This window comes from Aquila chrysaetos, chromosome 10 (assembly GCF_900496995.4).
Source record: "Aquila chrysaetos chrysaetos chromosome 10, bAquChr1.4, whole genome shotgun sequence".
NCBI lineage: Eukaryota > Metazoa > Chordata > Aves > Accipitriformes > Accipitridae > Aquila > Aquila chrysaetos.
The window spans coordinates 15,526,984-15,542,844 of NC_044013.1; the positions used below are offsets into that span (position 1 = coordinate 15,526,984).

Below are 15,861 nucleotides of genomic sequence, written 5' to 3' on the forward strand. Positions count from 1 at the left end.
CCTTCTTCTGAACTTACGTTGTTCATACATATTTTTATTTCAGCTTTATTAAAGGGAATAAGTGATTCTCCATTGCAAAATGTGTTCAAGATTCATAGTTCAATCAAAACTCCTCATACTTTGTTAGCCAGATTTTTAGGTGGATTTTCATGTGGTTTTTTTGTTTTGAAGGAATGTAAGCATTTACTGAAAATAAGATCCAAGTCTGACAACTTTGTATTTTTCATTACCTCTTATCTTTAATACAAATGAGTTAAAGAAAAGAAGAAGGAGGGGTGGGTGGAGCTTTGTTAGAGCTTACCTTTCAATTGCCAGTATTTGGCCAATTTTTCTGTTTGTGACACTTCATCTATGCACTCTTTTCTAGTGGAATTTAAAACAGAATAACTAAGCTCTGGGAAATGGTAGCACTTTCATTTGTATAAGCTAAGATTATTTTCTAAGCATTTGCCTTGAAATATGTGGTAAATCTTCTGTTTGTAAAAGTCCATCTGGAGTGTAGCAGAAAGCCAATAACGCTTTTGCAAAACTTAGTTTTCAGTATTTGTTTTGTATCAAGAGGATGAGCTCCACTTGCTTTCTAGCTGAGAACATGGATTGTCTTAACCAAAGGTGGTTTAGAAGATCAGTACATCTCAATTTCACAAAATGAAAAATTCTTAAAAAAATAATTAAAAAAAAAGTTTACCCTGTTTTGGTCTCTGTGTGGTCAAACTTTTGTTCCTGCTTCTTTTGTACCTGGTTCTACTCATTTGCAAGTAATCCAGATTAGTCAGTTAAAGTACCTTTAAAATCGGGCCCATGAAGATTAGAAGAAGGATTGTGCTATATATAGTCCTGATAGATGCTGTAAGGCGCCTTACACATGTTTTAATCCTTTAAAACCTCACTCCTGCTCTTTAATATAATAAATAAAATTGTTTGTCTTTCTTTAAGAGCAGTTCAACCTTTTATAAGTTGTGAGTGCGTGGTAAACCTTCCAACAACATTTTTTGTGAATTCACTTCAGCAGTGACTAGACCTAGTCTCTTTCTGAGTTTTGCAGGCTCTGCCGGAGGTGTTCTTAACTAAATACAAATGCAGTTTTTTCTAATCTGTTTTGAAATTCCGTGGCCTAGTCTTTCAAGTGATTAATGAGGTACAAGCTCATTACACATTAGAGTGCGGAATGCATTGTGGTCTTTCAGGTCATGTTAATATAAAATGACAAGCATTGAAGCAAAGTAATATTTCCTCAAAAATTATTTATGATGTTTTTATTGTGGTCCATACCTTTTAATAGGTAACCTCTTTGCTAGTGTTTTTGAGTGGTTGTACTAAACATGCTATACTCCACAACCTCCTCTACCAACTGAAATGTTTACTATAGTCTGTAACAAGAAAAGATGTGCAAAACACGAATGGTACCTATGAATTTATCAAATATCAGTATAGATAATCAAGGGATGGTAGTAGTACATGACTAGAACTCATAAATACAACTGCAGTCATCTACATGCTGTGGCAGTCCTGCCTCACAAGCTTAGAATTGAAAACAAATGGAAGGTCAGTACAAGATCAGTGTGATGGTGGTCATCCTAATTTACTACCAGGCATTGGTTCTCAAGTTTGTTTGGAGGCACCATGAAAAGGAAAGTTGGGTATTCTGAGAGTGCAGAAAAGCATATAAATTGATAGTTATATAAAATTGTCAGCACAAGAATCCTGCTTTGACAGATCCAATGGGTCCTGCTAAAGGAGGGCTTTCCACAGGCAGATGGGAAGAGGGAAGGGGACATACTTTTTTAATTAAAGTGAACTTTTTCAGCTCTTCATGGGTTCAGTATATGTAAGAATCTGTGCTTCTCAGTGCTGTGCTGCCATCTGTTCCCTGTACACACATCCATGCGTTGCTTTTCCTTCTCTGCTGTTTGCTGAATTTTCCATCCCTTGTTATAGTCTTCTGTTCTTTTGCCACATTTACTGGAACGTGTGTTCCAGACCAAATTAATTTTCATTGTGGCCTCTTTTTTCTCTTCCCCTGCCTGTAAAGACTATTCACCACATATCTATGTGTATCACTGTCTTGTTGCCTACCAGATAGGTAGTCCAAGAGAGTTTCACTGCTCAGACCCTTTCTCTGAAGTTCTGACTTCTGTAAAAGTAAACATTGATATTGAAAATATTAGTTTTCTCGGTAAAATCACTTTAGGAGCTCAGGAGCAGAGGAATCTTCCAGGATTTCCTAATCTCCCCCCCACCCCCTTTTTGCTTGCTGCTGTGCAATATGTGCAGACATGAAATAGAGCAGATTTATTCTAGTTTTGCACCATCTGCTTATCCAGTATAATTTTAAAGTTTAAACTTGAGCCCAGATGTATCCCTTCAATGTTCTTAACTGATTATGTGTAAACCTGAGTAGGCTTTGGGATTTTTTTTTTTTCTTTGGTGATGGTGGGGTACTGTTGGATAAATGCCAGGAATTGAAGCAGCAGATGCTTGTGCTTCCTCAAGTTCTATGTTATGATAGCAGGTACTATTCCCTCCCTGCCCCTAAACTTATTGGAAACTTTGAGAAAATTCTAGCCAAGAAGAGATACCATTATTCTTATGTTCTTATTTTATTGCATTTCATGTTAGTCTTGCTGCGTATTACCCTTTATTTGATGTATAGCATCAGCAGCTTTCCTGAAATTCAGAACATTAGAAGAGATCCTGAGTTAAGTCCCATTCACTGCTGTTGCATATGCATCAGGTTTCAGATCCTGGTCAAATTCTTACCTGAAAGGATTGAAGGTTTGGATTGTGTGGTTTTGTTTTGTTTTGTTTTTTTAATTTCATTTGGGGAGGTGGGGTCGAGTTGGGCAGTGTTTCTTGTGCCACCATAGTTCTTACTAAAATACTATTTCACAATCTCAATGTTTTGATGGCTGTGGAAGTGGGAAGCATATTCATAGATGGAGTTCCTATGACCGGCCTACTCCATTTGGGTTAAAGTCAGTTTTGCTCTTTCATTTAAATAGCTTATGTCCTTTCTGTTTGGTTACCCCAATCACATTAGACCAGAGATCAATCATATTCTTTCTCAGCCAAGCTCTTCATTTCCTCTTAACCAAGAAAGCAGAGTGTCTTTTTTATCTTGTTCACTGTGCCTGTTTCAGCTCCAAATTTCTGGAATGTTGAAGTGGCAAAATAAAACTTTAAAAAAATGTTTATATTTATATGTGCATTGTATGGCATTGTCACACTTAGCCATGTGGAAGTTTATTGTGCTGTTCACTGTGATTTAGGGGAAAAACTATGATCAATTTTGTCATACACTATATATGTAGTATTATGCATATCCCATAAGAAAGAATGGAACTGTGAAGAAAACAGTTCTCTAGCACTTGGGATAATCTAGTGGTGATAAGCTGAATGAAATAGGTGATTTAAATATACAATGAAATTCTGTAAAAATTGAAAATACTGGAGGATGGGACAGCACTTGAAGGGAAGGTATCACTCTGTGCTCGCCTAGTTCTCATCCCTAACTTTCTTGTCAGTGTAAGAAACAAGTGTTAAGCTAAGATTGTGTTTTTGGTTTTATCCAGTATTTCTGCTTTTCTGTTATTTTAGCTAAGGGGTTTCTTACAAAGTCATCTATGTCTGGTACACCCATTATATGAAATCTTTCATTAGTGTAAATTTGATGCTACCTCTCTAATTTGTTTGATGGGGGGGGGGTTGGTGTTTAATAAGTAGTGAGGTATTACTACAGGGATTGATTAAAAACAGAGGTGCGCAGGTAGTTTTCTGGTGCTTCTGTAATCAAATAAAATTGCATTTTCTGTGAATTGCATTTGATACACACACATCTTGGATATGAATTTCCAGTCTTGCTACCAGCTGTTGGCTATTGATGTTCCCCTCTTGTAGAGCACATAAGATGGAGCAGCTGTGGACAGTCTTCTGATTCCAATCCTGTGACTACTTTCCTCATTTCATAAACTACCAGAATGGTATCAGTGTTCTTCAGTTTAATAAGAGATTGAAGGTGCTAAAGACAGTTGATATGTAACTCTTCTTAATCGTAGAAATATAACCTCTCTTAGACAGATTAGCAGAGCTCACACTTTGCTTTATAATGCCAAAGTTCAACCAAGACTAATTAGTCAACAGGGGATGGGTACTGATCCTTTGGGTACCAAACTGATAACTGCTTTTCTGATGCTATCAAGAGTCCTGCTGTTGTCTTATTTTGTGTCCCTAGCATTAATTTCAGTACCACTGTATCTAATACCAAGCTTTCTTTTTAAAAAACCAAAATACTGTCTACTTTTCAGCTCCAAATCCGATGATTTTGAGATTTCTATATAACCTCTTCTTTCCACAGCCTTCTGTAAGAGGCATACAACTCAAATTTTTAGCTTGCTGTACATCAAGGGAGCTCACCAGATTCCATCTGCAGAGGGTGTTTAAGCTGTTCCTAAATATGACATCTCTTGGCACCCCTTCTTTTTGAACATAGAGTCTTCTCAGTCCCAGCCTATTAGTTTCCTTTTTTGCTTTAGCGGTATGGCAGGAATCTCTATGTAGAAATTATTCTGCTTCTTACTACAGATGTCTCTGTCACTCATTCAGCGCTTACTTCCCAGGAGTTCTGATGAGAAAAATTAAATTACTTCAGGAAACTGCAAGGCCAGCAACCTGAAGGTGATATATAGGATAAGGTAGAGTTAAGCAATAGTAAGGAATGGTCTGCCCTGTTAACTCCCTTACATACTATGTGCTACATAGGAGGAAATCTCATTCTTCCAACAGATGACACATGATACGTTCTTAACAGAAATTTGTACTCTTTTCCAGTAGCTGTTGCAAAGCACTGCGGATAATTTCAGTACTAAACAGGCTGTAGCACAAGAAAATGCTTGGATTATCTGGTCTTTTCCATGCTTGCTTTCCTTTCACACAGGGGGCATAAAAAAAAAAAATCTTCTAGGTCGGAAATCTCAGCTACCATTCTTGTAGTATGTTTGAAGTTTAGAGCTTTAATCTTCCAAAACACCCAAAAAACAGGTGAGAGTCTTAAAAGATAATTTCTCAGGTATAAGTGAGTAAAATGAGGTGACACCCAAGGTCATGCAGTGCAGAAGTAGCACAGCAAGAGTAGACTATTCTCTCTCTGCATCTGGGTCCTTCCCCTAAGGGATATTGCTTTCTAAAAAATGTCATTTTCTCACATTCCTCTTCGGTTACCGTCCTCTCATCGTAAATTCTTTTGCTATTAGTGATAGCATTGGTAGTAGTGGTGGAAGTAATGTTTTTGTTTCTCTTGTCAAACAACCTTATTAGTCTGATTTAGTGCTGGTAAATTATTTGATCTGGCCTTTATTTGTAAAAAGGCACTTGATCCTGTTTTAAAAACTAAGATGCTGTCTTAAAAACTACTAGCTGTTGGTTTTAGAGGAGAGAAGTCAGGCTTATTTAAGAGACTGTTCATATTGTCATAATCTGGATAGATTATGCTATTGCTAGAGCATCAGATTTATAGTAACCCTGATGAATGAAGTGATACACCAGAAACTGGTTCACAGAATATTATTCTGTAATTTAGTATTTTTTTCTTGTCTGGTTAGTCTGTAAGGCTTGATGCTCAATGTCTGAGCATGTGGGGAGAGAGTGCTATGGAATGTAGTATGATACATCATTCATAGTATTTAGACGAGTGTTGAAGGAACCTTAGTTTAGAGATTTTCTCAAGATTTTTGCATTTTAGAGCCCCCACTATCAATCTTGCTTTTCCTGAGTAAATGTGATGCCTGCAGGGATTAAGGGTGCAGCTAGGAAGAGCAACACATTACCCAGTTCAGCAGCTGCTTGCTGCACACACCCTGGCTCTCCCAGTGTTGACTTGTTATAATCTGGCATCACGTGGTCTCCTGGTGAAGGTGGTGGCTGCAGAACGTTTCCTGTAACTAGGAAGGTTTTACAAGTGGATCTGTTGATGCTGAAGTCCAAAGTATTCAACTGAAGGAAAAACTTACTTGTTTTGAGTTCATATTTTATGCTGAGAGCATGTAAGTACCTCTCTTCAGGAAATGTTTGTCCTGAAGAAGCTATTACTATTTTACTGCCTGCCTTTGTAGCTAAAATCAAATGCATTTAGCTTAGTTTTATTAGTACACAGTGCTGCTTAAGAACACAATCCGTTTTTCCAGGATTAACATTGTACATAATTCTATAGAGGGAGTTTGAATCTCTAATGCCCTTTACAAGTGGATTGAGATTCATGCCAGAATTCTGGATTTTTTTTCCTTCCTGAGCTCCCATGGGAACATTGTCTTACTCAGAAGATGTTTTGCATATTTCCCACCTTGTAGTGCTAAATTCTTTATCTAATTTAAGTCCAGTAATTTTAAAGTACAGACACTTTTCATTCCCCTTTCTTAACATTTTAAATTTAAAATATATAGTTCTTGATTATAAACTTGTGTATTTCACATCTATGCTCTGAAGTTTTCTTTTTATCATGGATTAAAATTCATCTGTATCAGTCTTTTTATTACTATAGAAATGATAATTATTAGTAGAAATGTTGGTCTTAATTAGAAAAAAAATAGTTACTGTGAACTATAGATTAAAACCACGAAATTGTAAAGTATAATTTGCTTGTTTATTTGCTTTGTCTAATCACAATTATTTCACATTTTATTTCAGTGAATATTGATAAATGTAAAACTTATCATAGCTTTTAATTACAAAACACAGTGCTTAATAAAAATGTTTGGGTTGTTTTTCTTATATTGAAAAAGCTGCAACAAATGCTTATTCTTGGAGATTTTCAGTGGTTTTGTGAGTAACTTAATTGCTGAAGTCCAGGGGAAATTAATTGCAATGCCTCCCTTTCTTACAGAATACAGTCGTTTTGAAGCTAAAATACATGATTTACGGGAACAGATGATGAACAGTAGCATTAGTTCAGGATCAGGATCTTTGCGAACCAGCCAGAAGAGATCCCTATATGTCAGGTAATCATATTTTTCACGGTATTGGTAGTGTGTTTTTCTGCTTTTTTGTAGACTTAGTATTTCTGTATTTGCATTTTTACACAATTATTTACACATTATTGAACTTAAATTGATATTTATATACAAAATATATTAAAAATAAAGCTTAATTTATATCAATTAATGTAATATAGCTGAAAAAGAAGTAATCGCACTGAGAACCCTATATGAACTTTGGAGAGGTGCTATTACTTGCTTTTTGGCCTCTCAGAGTGATTCTAATCTTTCAGCAAAAACATATATTTATTCTTTAAGTCAGTGTATGTGAAGTCTTAACAACTTTCTTAATTCAGTTTGTGTTTTTGTGACAGTAGTCTTCATATTCTCCCTTGTTCAGTTCTTGAGTTCAAATTTATAATCTCCCTTTACATAAGCTTTGACAGATTTCTGTCTTACTTCCTTCAGCTTACTTTAGTTGTATTCTCAGCTTGTATTAAGAAATCTTACTTTTATATCCAATAGCATTTTGTTATAGAATATTTTCTATGGTGACCAAGAGAGCAAATGCATCAAAGCAAATGAACTGAATATTCTTCATTAATTTATTCATATAGAATTAAACATAAAGGAGGCTAAAAGGAAGTGGAAATATAAAAGAGCATGAAGCAGTTAAGAAAATAGGTCATTTCACTGCAAAATTGTGGCAAGGTGCAGCTCTTTAATGTGTCAACTAACTCCTACATCAGTTATCATATACTGATAAAGCATAATGTTTCAAGTATGGAATGTGGGTAAGAAGATTGCATTTTTAAAAAGAAATTGATTTTTGAGTTCCCCAAACCAGCTCATCTCTGGATTGAATAAGGGTCAGCAGTAGCCTCTTGGCAGGGTCCAGAACATTTTAGTAGAGCACGTAAGACTTCAGTTGTGCCGGTGCTTGGGTTAAACTTGGTTTAAAATATTGTAGGACCTCACTGGCTTACCTGTTAAAATCCTAGGCTCAGGTGCTATTGACTTTTCCCATCCAAAGCAGGTACTGTTTTGTTCATGGTGCTGTATCTATTGACCTATGGGAAAGGAAGCAAGTCTTGAACAAGGCAGTTACCTGAGTTAATTGCATCTGTGCTCAGGAAAGTCTCAGTCCTTTGCAACGTAGTTCTGAAGGCTTTGAAACAAATGTAGCAAATTACTCACTCAGGGCTTCTGTTTGGATTGAGTGTAACACATAGCCCTTATGTTTTGACCTGTTATTTTAGTAGCTTTATCTGGATTGTGTTTTTGCAGAGCTGATACTGGGTGGCTTTTTTTTTTTTTTTTTTTTTACTTTGCCTTAAATATTTTGGGGGGTCAAAATTTAAATCTCTACGGTTAAATGCCTTAAATACTAAGGATAAGTGCTTGATACCACAGTTATCCATGTCTTAGAATTTCCACAGGTAGGTGTACATATGGATATTGTGGTGAGATCTTCCCTTCCATAATCCCAAGATTTATCGCTTTAGCCCTCATCATATAACTAAGCCTAAACAATTCTAAATGCTTTTATTTTGCTTGGTTAGCTATAGCCAGATTAAGCTCTAAACCGCTTATGCTCATGTTCACACATTGGTCTGGTATTTTAAGCCACTGACAAGCATTTTGTGTTTATGTAGCTTTTATTCCACTGATGGAAGTTGTTATTGCTAAATGATTGAGGTTGAGCTTTTGACTTTGTCAGCTGCTGCAGGAAATGCAGCCTTCTCCAGGTTGTTGGCAGAAGCCTCATGGAGACTGGTGATTCCCTTTCCAAGAAAGGTTTTTGAGACTTGGTAATCTGCTTTGTTATAAGTCGGAACAAAAATCTAAAATGCAAAAATTCCTTAGGAAAAGAAAACTTTTCCACCCACATCTCTTAACAGAGGGTGCTGCTACGGCTTTTGAGATCTGCTCTTGTCATCACACCAAAGATGCCAAAGACTGGTAGGCAGCTTGGTATACATAGGATGGGTTCACATCTGTTCTGTCTGGTTTCTGATGTAATTTTGACCTTGCTGAAGTAAGTTTTGTGAGTCTCTTCACATATTGGTAGAGAGTGACAGAACATGTTAGTTATCCAGCTTATTCCTTATTATAAGTCACTCTGCTATGATCATTCTGTACTTTTAATTGTACCAATTCAAAGCCAGTTTTAGTAACTGAAGCTGTCTTTTTTTTTCCTGTAATATTTGGTTTTGGATATGCCTTAAAGGATTCGTTGTATAACATAATGCTGAATTGAATGGTAAATCCAACAGTAAAATGTTTGTAGGCATTCAACCACAATTGTAGAAAACCTATCAAATAAAAATACTCTAAAAAAAATCTCTAGCGATTTCTCAAAATCATGGTAACAAAATAGCAAATAAAATCAGATACATCATTGTATCCCTGTAACTGAAACTTGATATCTTTATGAATAATCTGCCTGTAAACAGCATTTTGGGGGTGTTATGTAGTATTAAGGAAAAGACAATTGTGTTTGCTTGAAAATACAATTTGAAGTAAAATGGCAGATTTTTCTTCTTAATTGTATGTATATCAATATATGATGAATAGCAATATAACAAACAGTCCTTGGAGGGCAATACAAATATAGCAATTCAGCAGCAGCTAACTCTTCATTTGCACATCTAATTCTCTCTCCCGCCAAGATGTACTGATTTAATGGTCTTATTTTTGCTTTATATTTCTTTTGATCTTTATTATAAGAGGAGAGAGATTCTCTCATATAATGTTTCTGGTTTTGCATCTGAACTATATCTATACGCTCTCCTCCTTCATCTGCAGATTCAAAAAGTACATGTGAAAAGGTCAGATACCTTCATGGTACCAAGTTTGTATGATAATATGTTGACAGGGAGTAAATTTGTTCCATGTTTTATCTCATCTTGTATGCCAAATCTTAGTCTGCAATGTGCATAGAATTAAAAATTGAAAATTACTTTTACCTCTGCATTTTTCTGACCAGCATGATACATTTCAAATACAAACAATGGTGCCGATTTCTGCTTGAATCGGAACAGAAAATGGTCACATCTCCAAGTGGAAGAAACTTCACAGTTTTGAAATCATTAGGAAATTTTAACTAAATCCATTGAAAAATAAGATCTGGCATTAGCACCAGGCCTGAAAAGTGTACTTGCCTGCAGGAGGAGTTTAATTGGGCATCCTTATGCTATTCTGATAGTTCAAACATCTAGTTTCAAATAAAAACTCCGGGAGAAAAAGAGAACCTCTTTTATAAGCTGACCTTAATTCATTCTGAAGTGGTAAGATTAAGTCATGTTTCATGAAATAAGACATGGCGATGCTTTTGCTGCAGGAATTCCTGATTGCTTTGTTCAGCAAGAATACCCTAAAAGAAAAAATGCTTCAGTAAAACTTTATCAACAGCCTATGATATTGAAACTAGTGAGTGTGGCCAGGTAAAAAGACATTCTGGAAAATTTGGCACCATTGACACAGCCATTATATTTTTGGCTTTGAAGCATAAATGCTCATGAAACGTGCAACTTAACTTCAGTTTCTGTAGACTTGTAAATGAAGGAACCAAATTACCTTCTTAGTGCTGTTTAGTTTCTGAGTAATAAAAGGTGAAGTAAAAGGGAGAACTTGGTACTTTCTCTGTAAAATAATTTTTAGGACTTTTCATTTAAATTTAATTAGAACTTTAGAGTAAATATCATGGGACTGCTTTCAAAGCAGTAGTTGATCAGGAATATCAAATTTACTTTTAAGTAAGTTTGTGTTTATAACTTAAACTAAATAAATGTATACATGGTATTGTTAGTCTTTAATAAAAGTCTACATACAGGGAGTTAATAAAAGAGGTATTTTTTATATACCAGCCTGTAGATAAATATGTCATCTTGGCTGTGAAGCGAGTCCTCATTTGATGACTTGCCAGGCATACAGGAAAAGCCATGTTAATCAGTTGGAATCAAAAGAGGTTTTTGTTAATTCTCTTTGCTTTTTGGCTCATTTATTTGATCATTACCAGTTCCTGGTGTTCCTATAAATTTTAGCTGCATAGTTTTTGTCACTACTGTGTGACACCCTAATTCATCTTATTATAAAACGATCTTTATTAGCTTTGACTTTTTTCCACAATAAAATTATTTTTCCTGAAGTGACTTCACCAGAGGAAAAGTAGATGAAACTGCCTTTCATTGTACAAAAACTGTTCTGTGTAACCATTTATCTAGTTTGAAGAGCGTGTGTTGGTAATATAGGTTATTATCCATTTGTGTTTCCATTTCACTCTTGTGTATTTTTTTTCTCATGCAGTCAACACACGTGTCAATGCTGTTAGGCCCAGCTCACTGTTCATATAAGTTTATATTCAAACTAAAACTTAGAAGTTAAAAGTAGTGCTGGTAGAAATCATTGCTTGAATGCTAACAAGAATTCTCAAGAAATAAATTTCATGATCCATTTAATGAATTCAGTGAAAATGTATACAACTTGAATCTGCATTAAAAGTGCATAACGGATTATGTGCAATTTAGTTCGAGATATGGAATGATATTTGTCCAGAGTGCTTCTTGAACAAATGTGCAAAATAAATCTGGAGGAATAACTACTAGGTGTATAACTTTCATGCCTGCAGTATTTGGGCTATTTCAAAGAAAATAAGCGTTCTGATTTTTTGAAAAGAATCAGGATATCTCAAGTATGTTACGGAATTAAACTGAAAGATCTTATAGTGGAGGTTGCACTACTGAAGGAAGGTGGTATTGCAACCTCCAAGCTCTTTCAAATTTGAAATCCTAAATTTTATTATAAATTCAACAAATTAAAAGTATTGCATACTTAAATATAGGGCTTTGTGTATCATGAGAGTAAATATTTCAAAGTCATTTTGAAATGTCTGTTCCTGTTTTAGACATTTTAGAAGATATTCTGTAAAACCTTTACCCCTTTATGAAAAGTTTTTGATACTTTTTATGGCCCAAGAAGGGCATGGTGACTCAACTCCAATTTTGTAGTAGACCTTATGCTAAAGATGAATTGATCTGACAGAAAATTTGTAATTTTTTCCCTGTAAGCAATTTGTCCTTGGTTATGAAAAAATACAGTTCAAACCCAAAGAAATACACTCAGTGCTTTAGAAGGGCAAAATTCACAAAGCTAAAATACATTTTGGAGCAAACAGTTATGACTTATAAGTACTTAGATGGGTTAAAAATTCTGAGACATTGAAAATCTAGCAGAAAAAGGTACATAAGACTAGTGTTTGGGGTGAAGAAATGAACTGAATTTGGACAAGGAGAAGGACACCATTTTAAAACATCACGTTGTAATCTATTGATGCTACTTGGTGATGGACTTGGTATCAAGTCTCTAAATCGAGATAGGGTATCACATTTATAAAGTGCATCAGTGACAAATGTATGAGCTTGCAGATGAAATAAAGTTGAGGATTTTTTGGCCTATGTCATACAGGCACTTCTCACTTTACATAGGTGAGGTTCATACACCTTTTTCAAATATAAAATGAGAGTCCTTTATAGGGCATAATCTTAGGAGTATCTCTTACAGTTTGGTAAGAGGCTCCTGTCATCATTCATTTCCACATCCTCACTAAAACCTCAGTTGTGCAGGGAGAAACATACTGCAGGTCTTTTCAGTTCCTCAGGGAACCGATCCAGATATAAAATGATCCAACGGGGAGAAAAGAAATTAATGTTAACCCAGATCAGTTCCACAGTACGGTGCACCATGTGCCTTTCCAGACAATTGTGCTTTCGTAAGCAAGAAGGGAGAAAGGAGTCTGTACAAAGCAGGCATGAATGTGGGTATGGATAACAGGGGACTTGCATAAACCAACCCTGCTGGCAAAGGGAATGTTAATAAAACTGTAGGCACGCAGCTGGTGTTCAGGTATTGCTAGTGCCTGTTATTTGAAAACAGGCTTACCTTGGAAAAAAGGATGAGATTCTCTTGAAATGGTTGGGAATTTTCCAAAAGAATGCACATAAGGTTCTTTGCCTCTGGGTACTACAGTAGCAAAGTTGTGTTCAGATCATATTTCTAAGTAGTTTTTTTTCTTTTTTTTTTTTTTTTCCCCCTGCAAGCCTGTGAGCAGGATACTGACTTTTATTTTGAAGACAGACAGTAATTTTTTATTTATTAAAATAATACCAATTTATAACTTGGTATAAAACAATGTACATTACAGATCTTTTGACAGTGCTGTATGCTTCAAATACTTACTTGCCCTTTTTGTCCTAGGCTGACATGTAACTTGCTCTGTACAAAGTACTTATTGAATTGTAGGATCTTCTGTGGACCTTTTATAAAGCACTAGAGTTTTGCTCTGGATGGTGTTTGTTCTCATTCATTAAAACTTACAAGTGTGTGTGGATACTATACTACATGTTCTCTGTGTGTGTGTGTGTGTATGAGAGAGAGAGTACATTCAGTGTTCTTGTTTTAAGCACCTGTCGGAATGATGCAATCACTTATGAACGACACAGGCAGCTTGCTTCATATTTTCTGCTATTCATACTCCCCTGTTTTTTTTCTTGCTTTTTCTATGTTTAATTTTTTCTTTCCAATGTAGAGCTCTCTTTGATTATGACAAGACTAAAGATAGTGGCCTTCCAAGTCAAGGATTGAACTTCAAATTTGGCGATATTCTTCATGTCATTAATGCTTCTGATGATGAATGGTGGCAAGCACGGCAGGTAACTCCAGATGGAGAAAGTGATGAAATTGGAGTTATCCCAAGCAAACGCAGGTATGTCTTATTTTATTGACTTTGAGATGTCTGCTATTAAACATCTGATATGATTAATACATAGATTGCATATGCTTTGGTCTTTGTTGTTAACTCTGTACCACATGAGCCACTTGTTTGGCTTTTTAAAAAAAAGTAATCTGTAGTGGGATTCTGACTAACTCAATGAGAAGTTTTTTAAAATCCTATTTAGCCTTAGGAGTTCTGTGCTGAATTTGATAAAGATGGTCCAAGTCCATTTCTCTGTTCTCACTGTAAGCAAGTTACGGGTTTAACAAAATTACATGTGGGTTTAATAACATTACACCATTTATGTATGAAAAGGTACAAAGTGAATTTTACTCGAATCATGACACTATCATGAATTCTTTCTACCCAACACCTGGAAAACTGGCAAATGTCTCTTTGGTGGCCACAGTAAATGGGGAGAAAGTGTTTGTTGGCATACTAGAGACCCAAATAAGAGATTAGGTGCTCTGAATCTTAATAATCTATTGTTGACTCATAATTGAGGCTGTTCATTTACTATGTCTTGTGTTCTGTTTGCACCCTCCGGATTTATTGAACCTATATAATCCTAAAATACCCTCACAGCTCATCACTTGAGAAATAATATCCTACTTTTCCAAAAGTTTGGCATTAGCAGGCTTCCATTTTTTTGAAGGTGTCATCAGCAATAAAAATCTATACTACAAAAGGTACACCTATATGCTTACATTGTAAGAAGTAGTAACTTGAAGTTCTGGAATTCTGCTGATTTACCATTTTTGTGTATGTTTTTGTGGTAGAGTTGAGAAAAAAGAACGAGCCCGCTTAAAGACAGTGAAATTCAATTCCAAAACAAGAGGAGATAAAGGGGTGAGTTAATGAAGTGCTAATTACACCTGGCATTGTGGATAGTAACATTTTTCAGTGGTTTATATTTGCAGACTCAGTTTCGTATTTTAGTGAAAAGATTAAATTCTGTTTAATAGAAATAAAGTAATTCCAAGCACCAAAGCAAACTTTAAATGTTGAAACACTGCAAATTGTTTAAATAATTAGTTTAGTAACATATATTATCATTAATACTGTAGTTTAATAGGAGTTGTAGATACTAATCAGGTATTGAATAGTGCCATTTCTAACAGCTCTGCAACTGCTGTTTATAAAGCAGTTTAACCCTTTAGTATGGATTGTACTCGTGGACTCCCTTTTTTGGGGAAGGGGCTTGCTACCAATTTTCAGAAGAAGAAAAATGTTTCTTTCTGTAAGTTTTTTTTTTAATGCATCTAGAAAACAAGGAAGTAAAGCTCAACAGGGTCCCTATGATGAAATGAGGTTTTATGATGTACACAGTTATGCAGACAGCATGAAGTAACTTTTGTTACAATTATAGATGTAGGACCTTTAAAGAATTTCATGCAAGGGCATAGGCCAACAAAAAGTCAAGGCTAGCACTATTGCTGACCAGAATCAGTCTCCATCTCACAGCTGTTTTTATTCTCACTTCCACACTCTACTGGCGCAAATACTGATGTGGCTGTGCTCAAATCCTATGAAATAGCCAATGTAGGTGAAAAATAACCCAATCCAAAAGACACCTTGGTTTAATTTTAGGCAGCCCTTTGGTGCAGTTCACTGCATGATATGCAATCCTTGTCCCAGTACACATGATGGGAATGAGTGGTGAGAAAGCAGCTGTAGCTACTTAAGTAGTAATAGGCATGTTTGTAGGCAAAATTATAGCAATTTCATAATGGTACAACAGCTAATTTTTTTTCTTTTTTTTTGAGGGTGAGGCTTGTTTGCAATGTTTTGGTCATTTTGAAATTTGAGAAACAGTTTCACAACCTTACAATTTCTACTGATAGTATATAACTAGTAATTTCAAGACTTTGGTATATGCATTTTAGATGTAAGAGCCTTCTAAAGTAATAATATATTGTAATTTTTAAAAATCTGAAACATGCTTTAAGCTCCTGAGGAAGCTAGTCCTTAAACAGTGATTATTTTTTTAATAACACTAATGTTGTAACATTAGTCAGTCGTTATTGTAAAACTCAAAGATTTCTTTTAGTCATTTATTTCAGTTACAATGTATTCATAACACAATGTATTCATAACTTCAAAAATCGCATATAAAATATTAAA

General features: G+C 35.3%; 1 protein-coding gene across 35 annotated transcripts in view; it reads left to right on the forward strand.

Annotated features, from left to right (window-relative positions):
- The window catches only part of DLG1 (discs large MAGUK scaffold protein 1), a 172,919-nt gene that overhangs the window by 134,516 nt on the left and 22,542 nt on the right, over nt 1–15,861 (forward strand). For 33 of the 35 annotated variants that reach the window (XM_030027191.2, XM_030027193.2, XM_030027194.2 and 30 more), the window contains 3 exons: nt 6,875–6,989; nt 13,552–13,728; nt 14,517–14,586. In XM_030027191.2, coding sequence (XP_029883051.1) covers nt 6,875–6,989; nt 13,552–13,728; nt 14,517–14,586 — 362 coding nt within the window. Of the gene's footprint in view, nt 1–5,903; nt 6,039–6,274; nt 6,366–6,874; nt 6,990–13,551; nt 13,729–14,516; nt 14,587–15,861 lie in introns of those variants that run through there. The other 2 variants (XM_030027227.2, XM_030027226.2) reach the window with 2 other exon arrangements.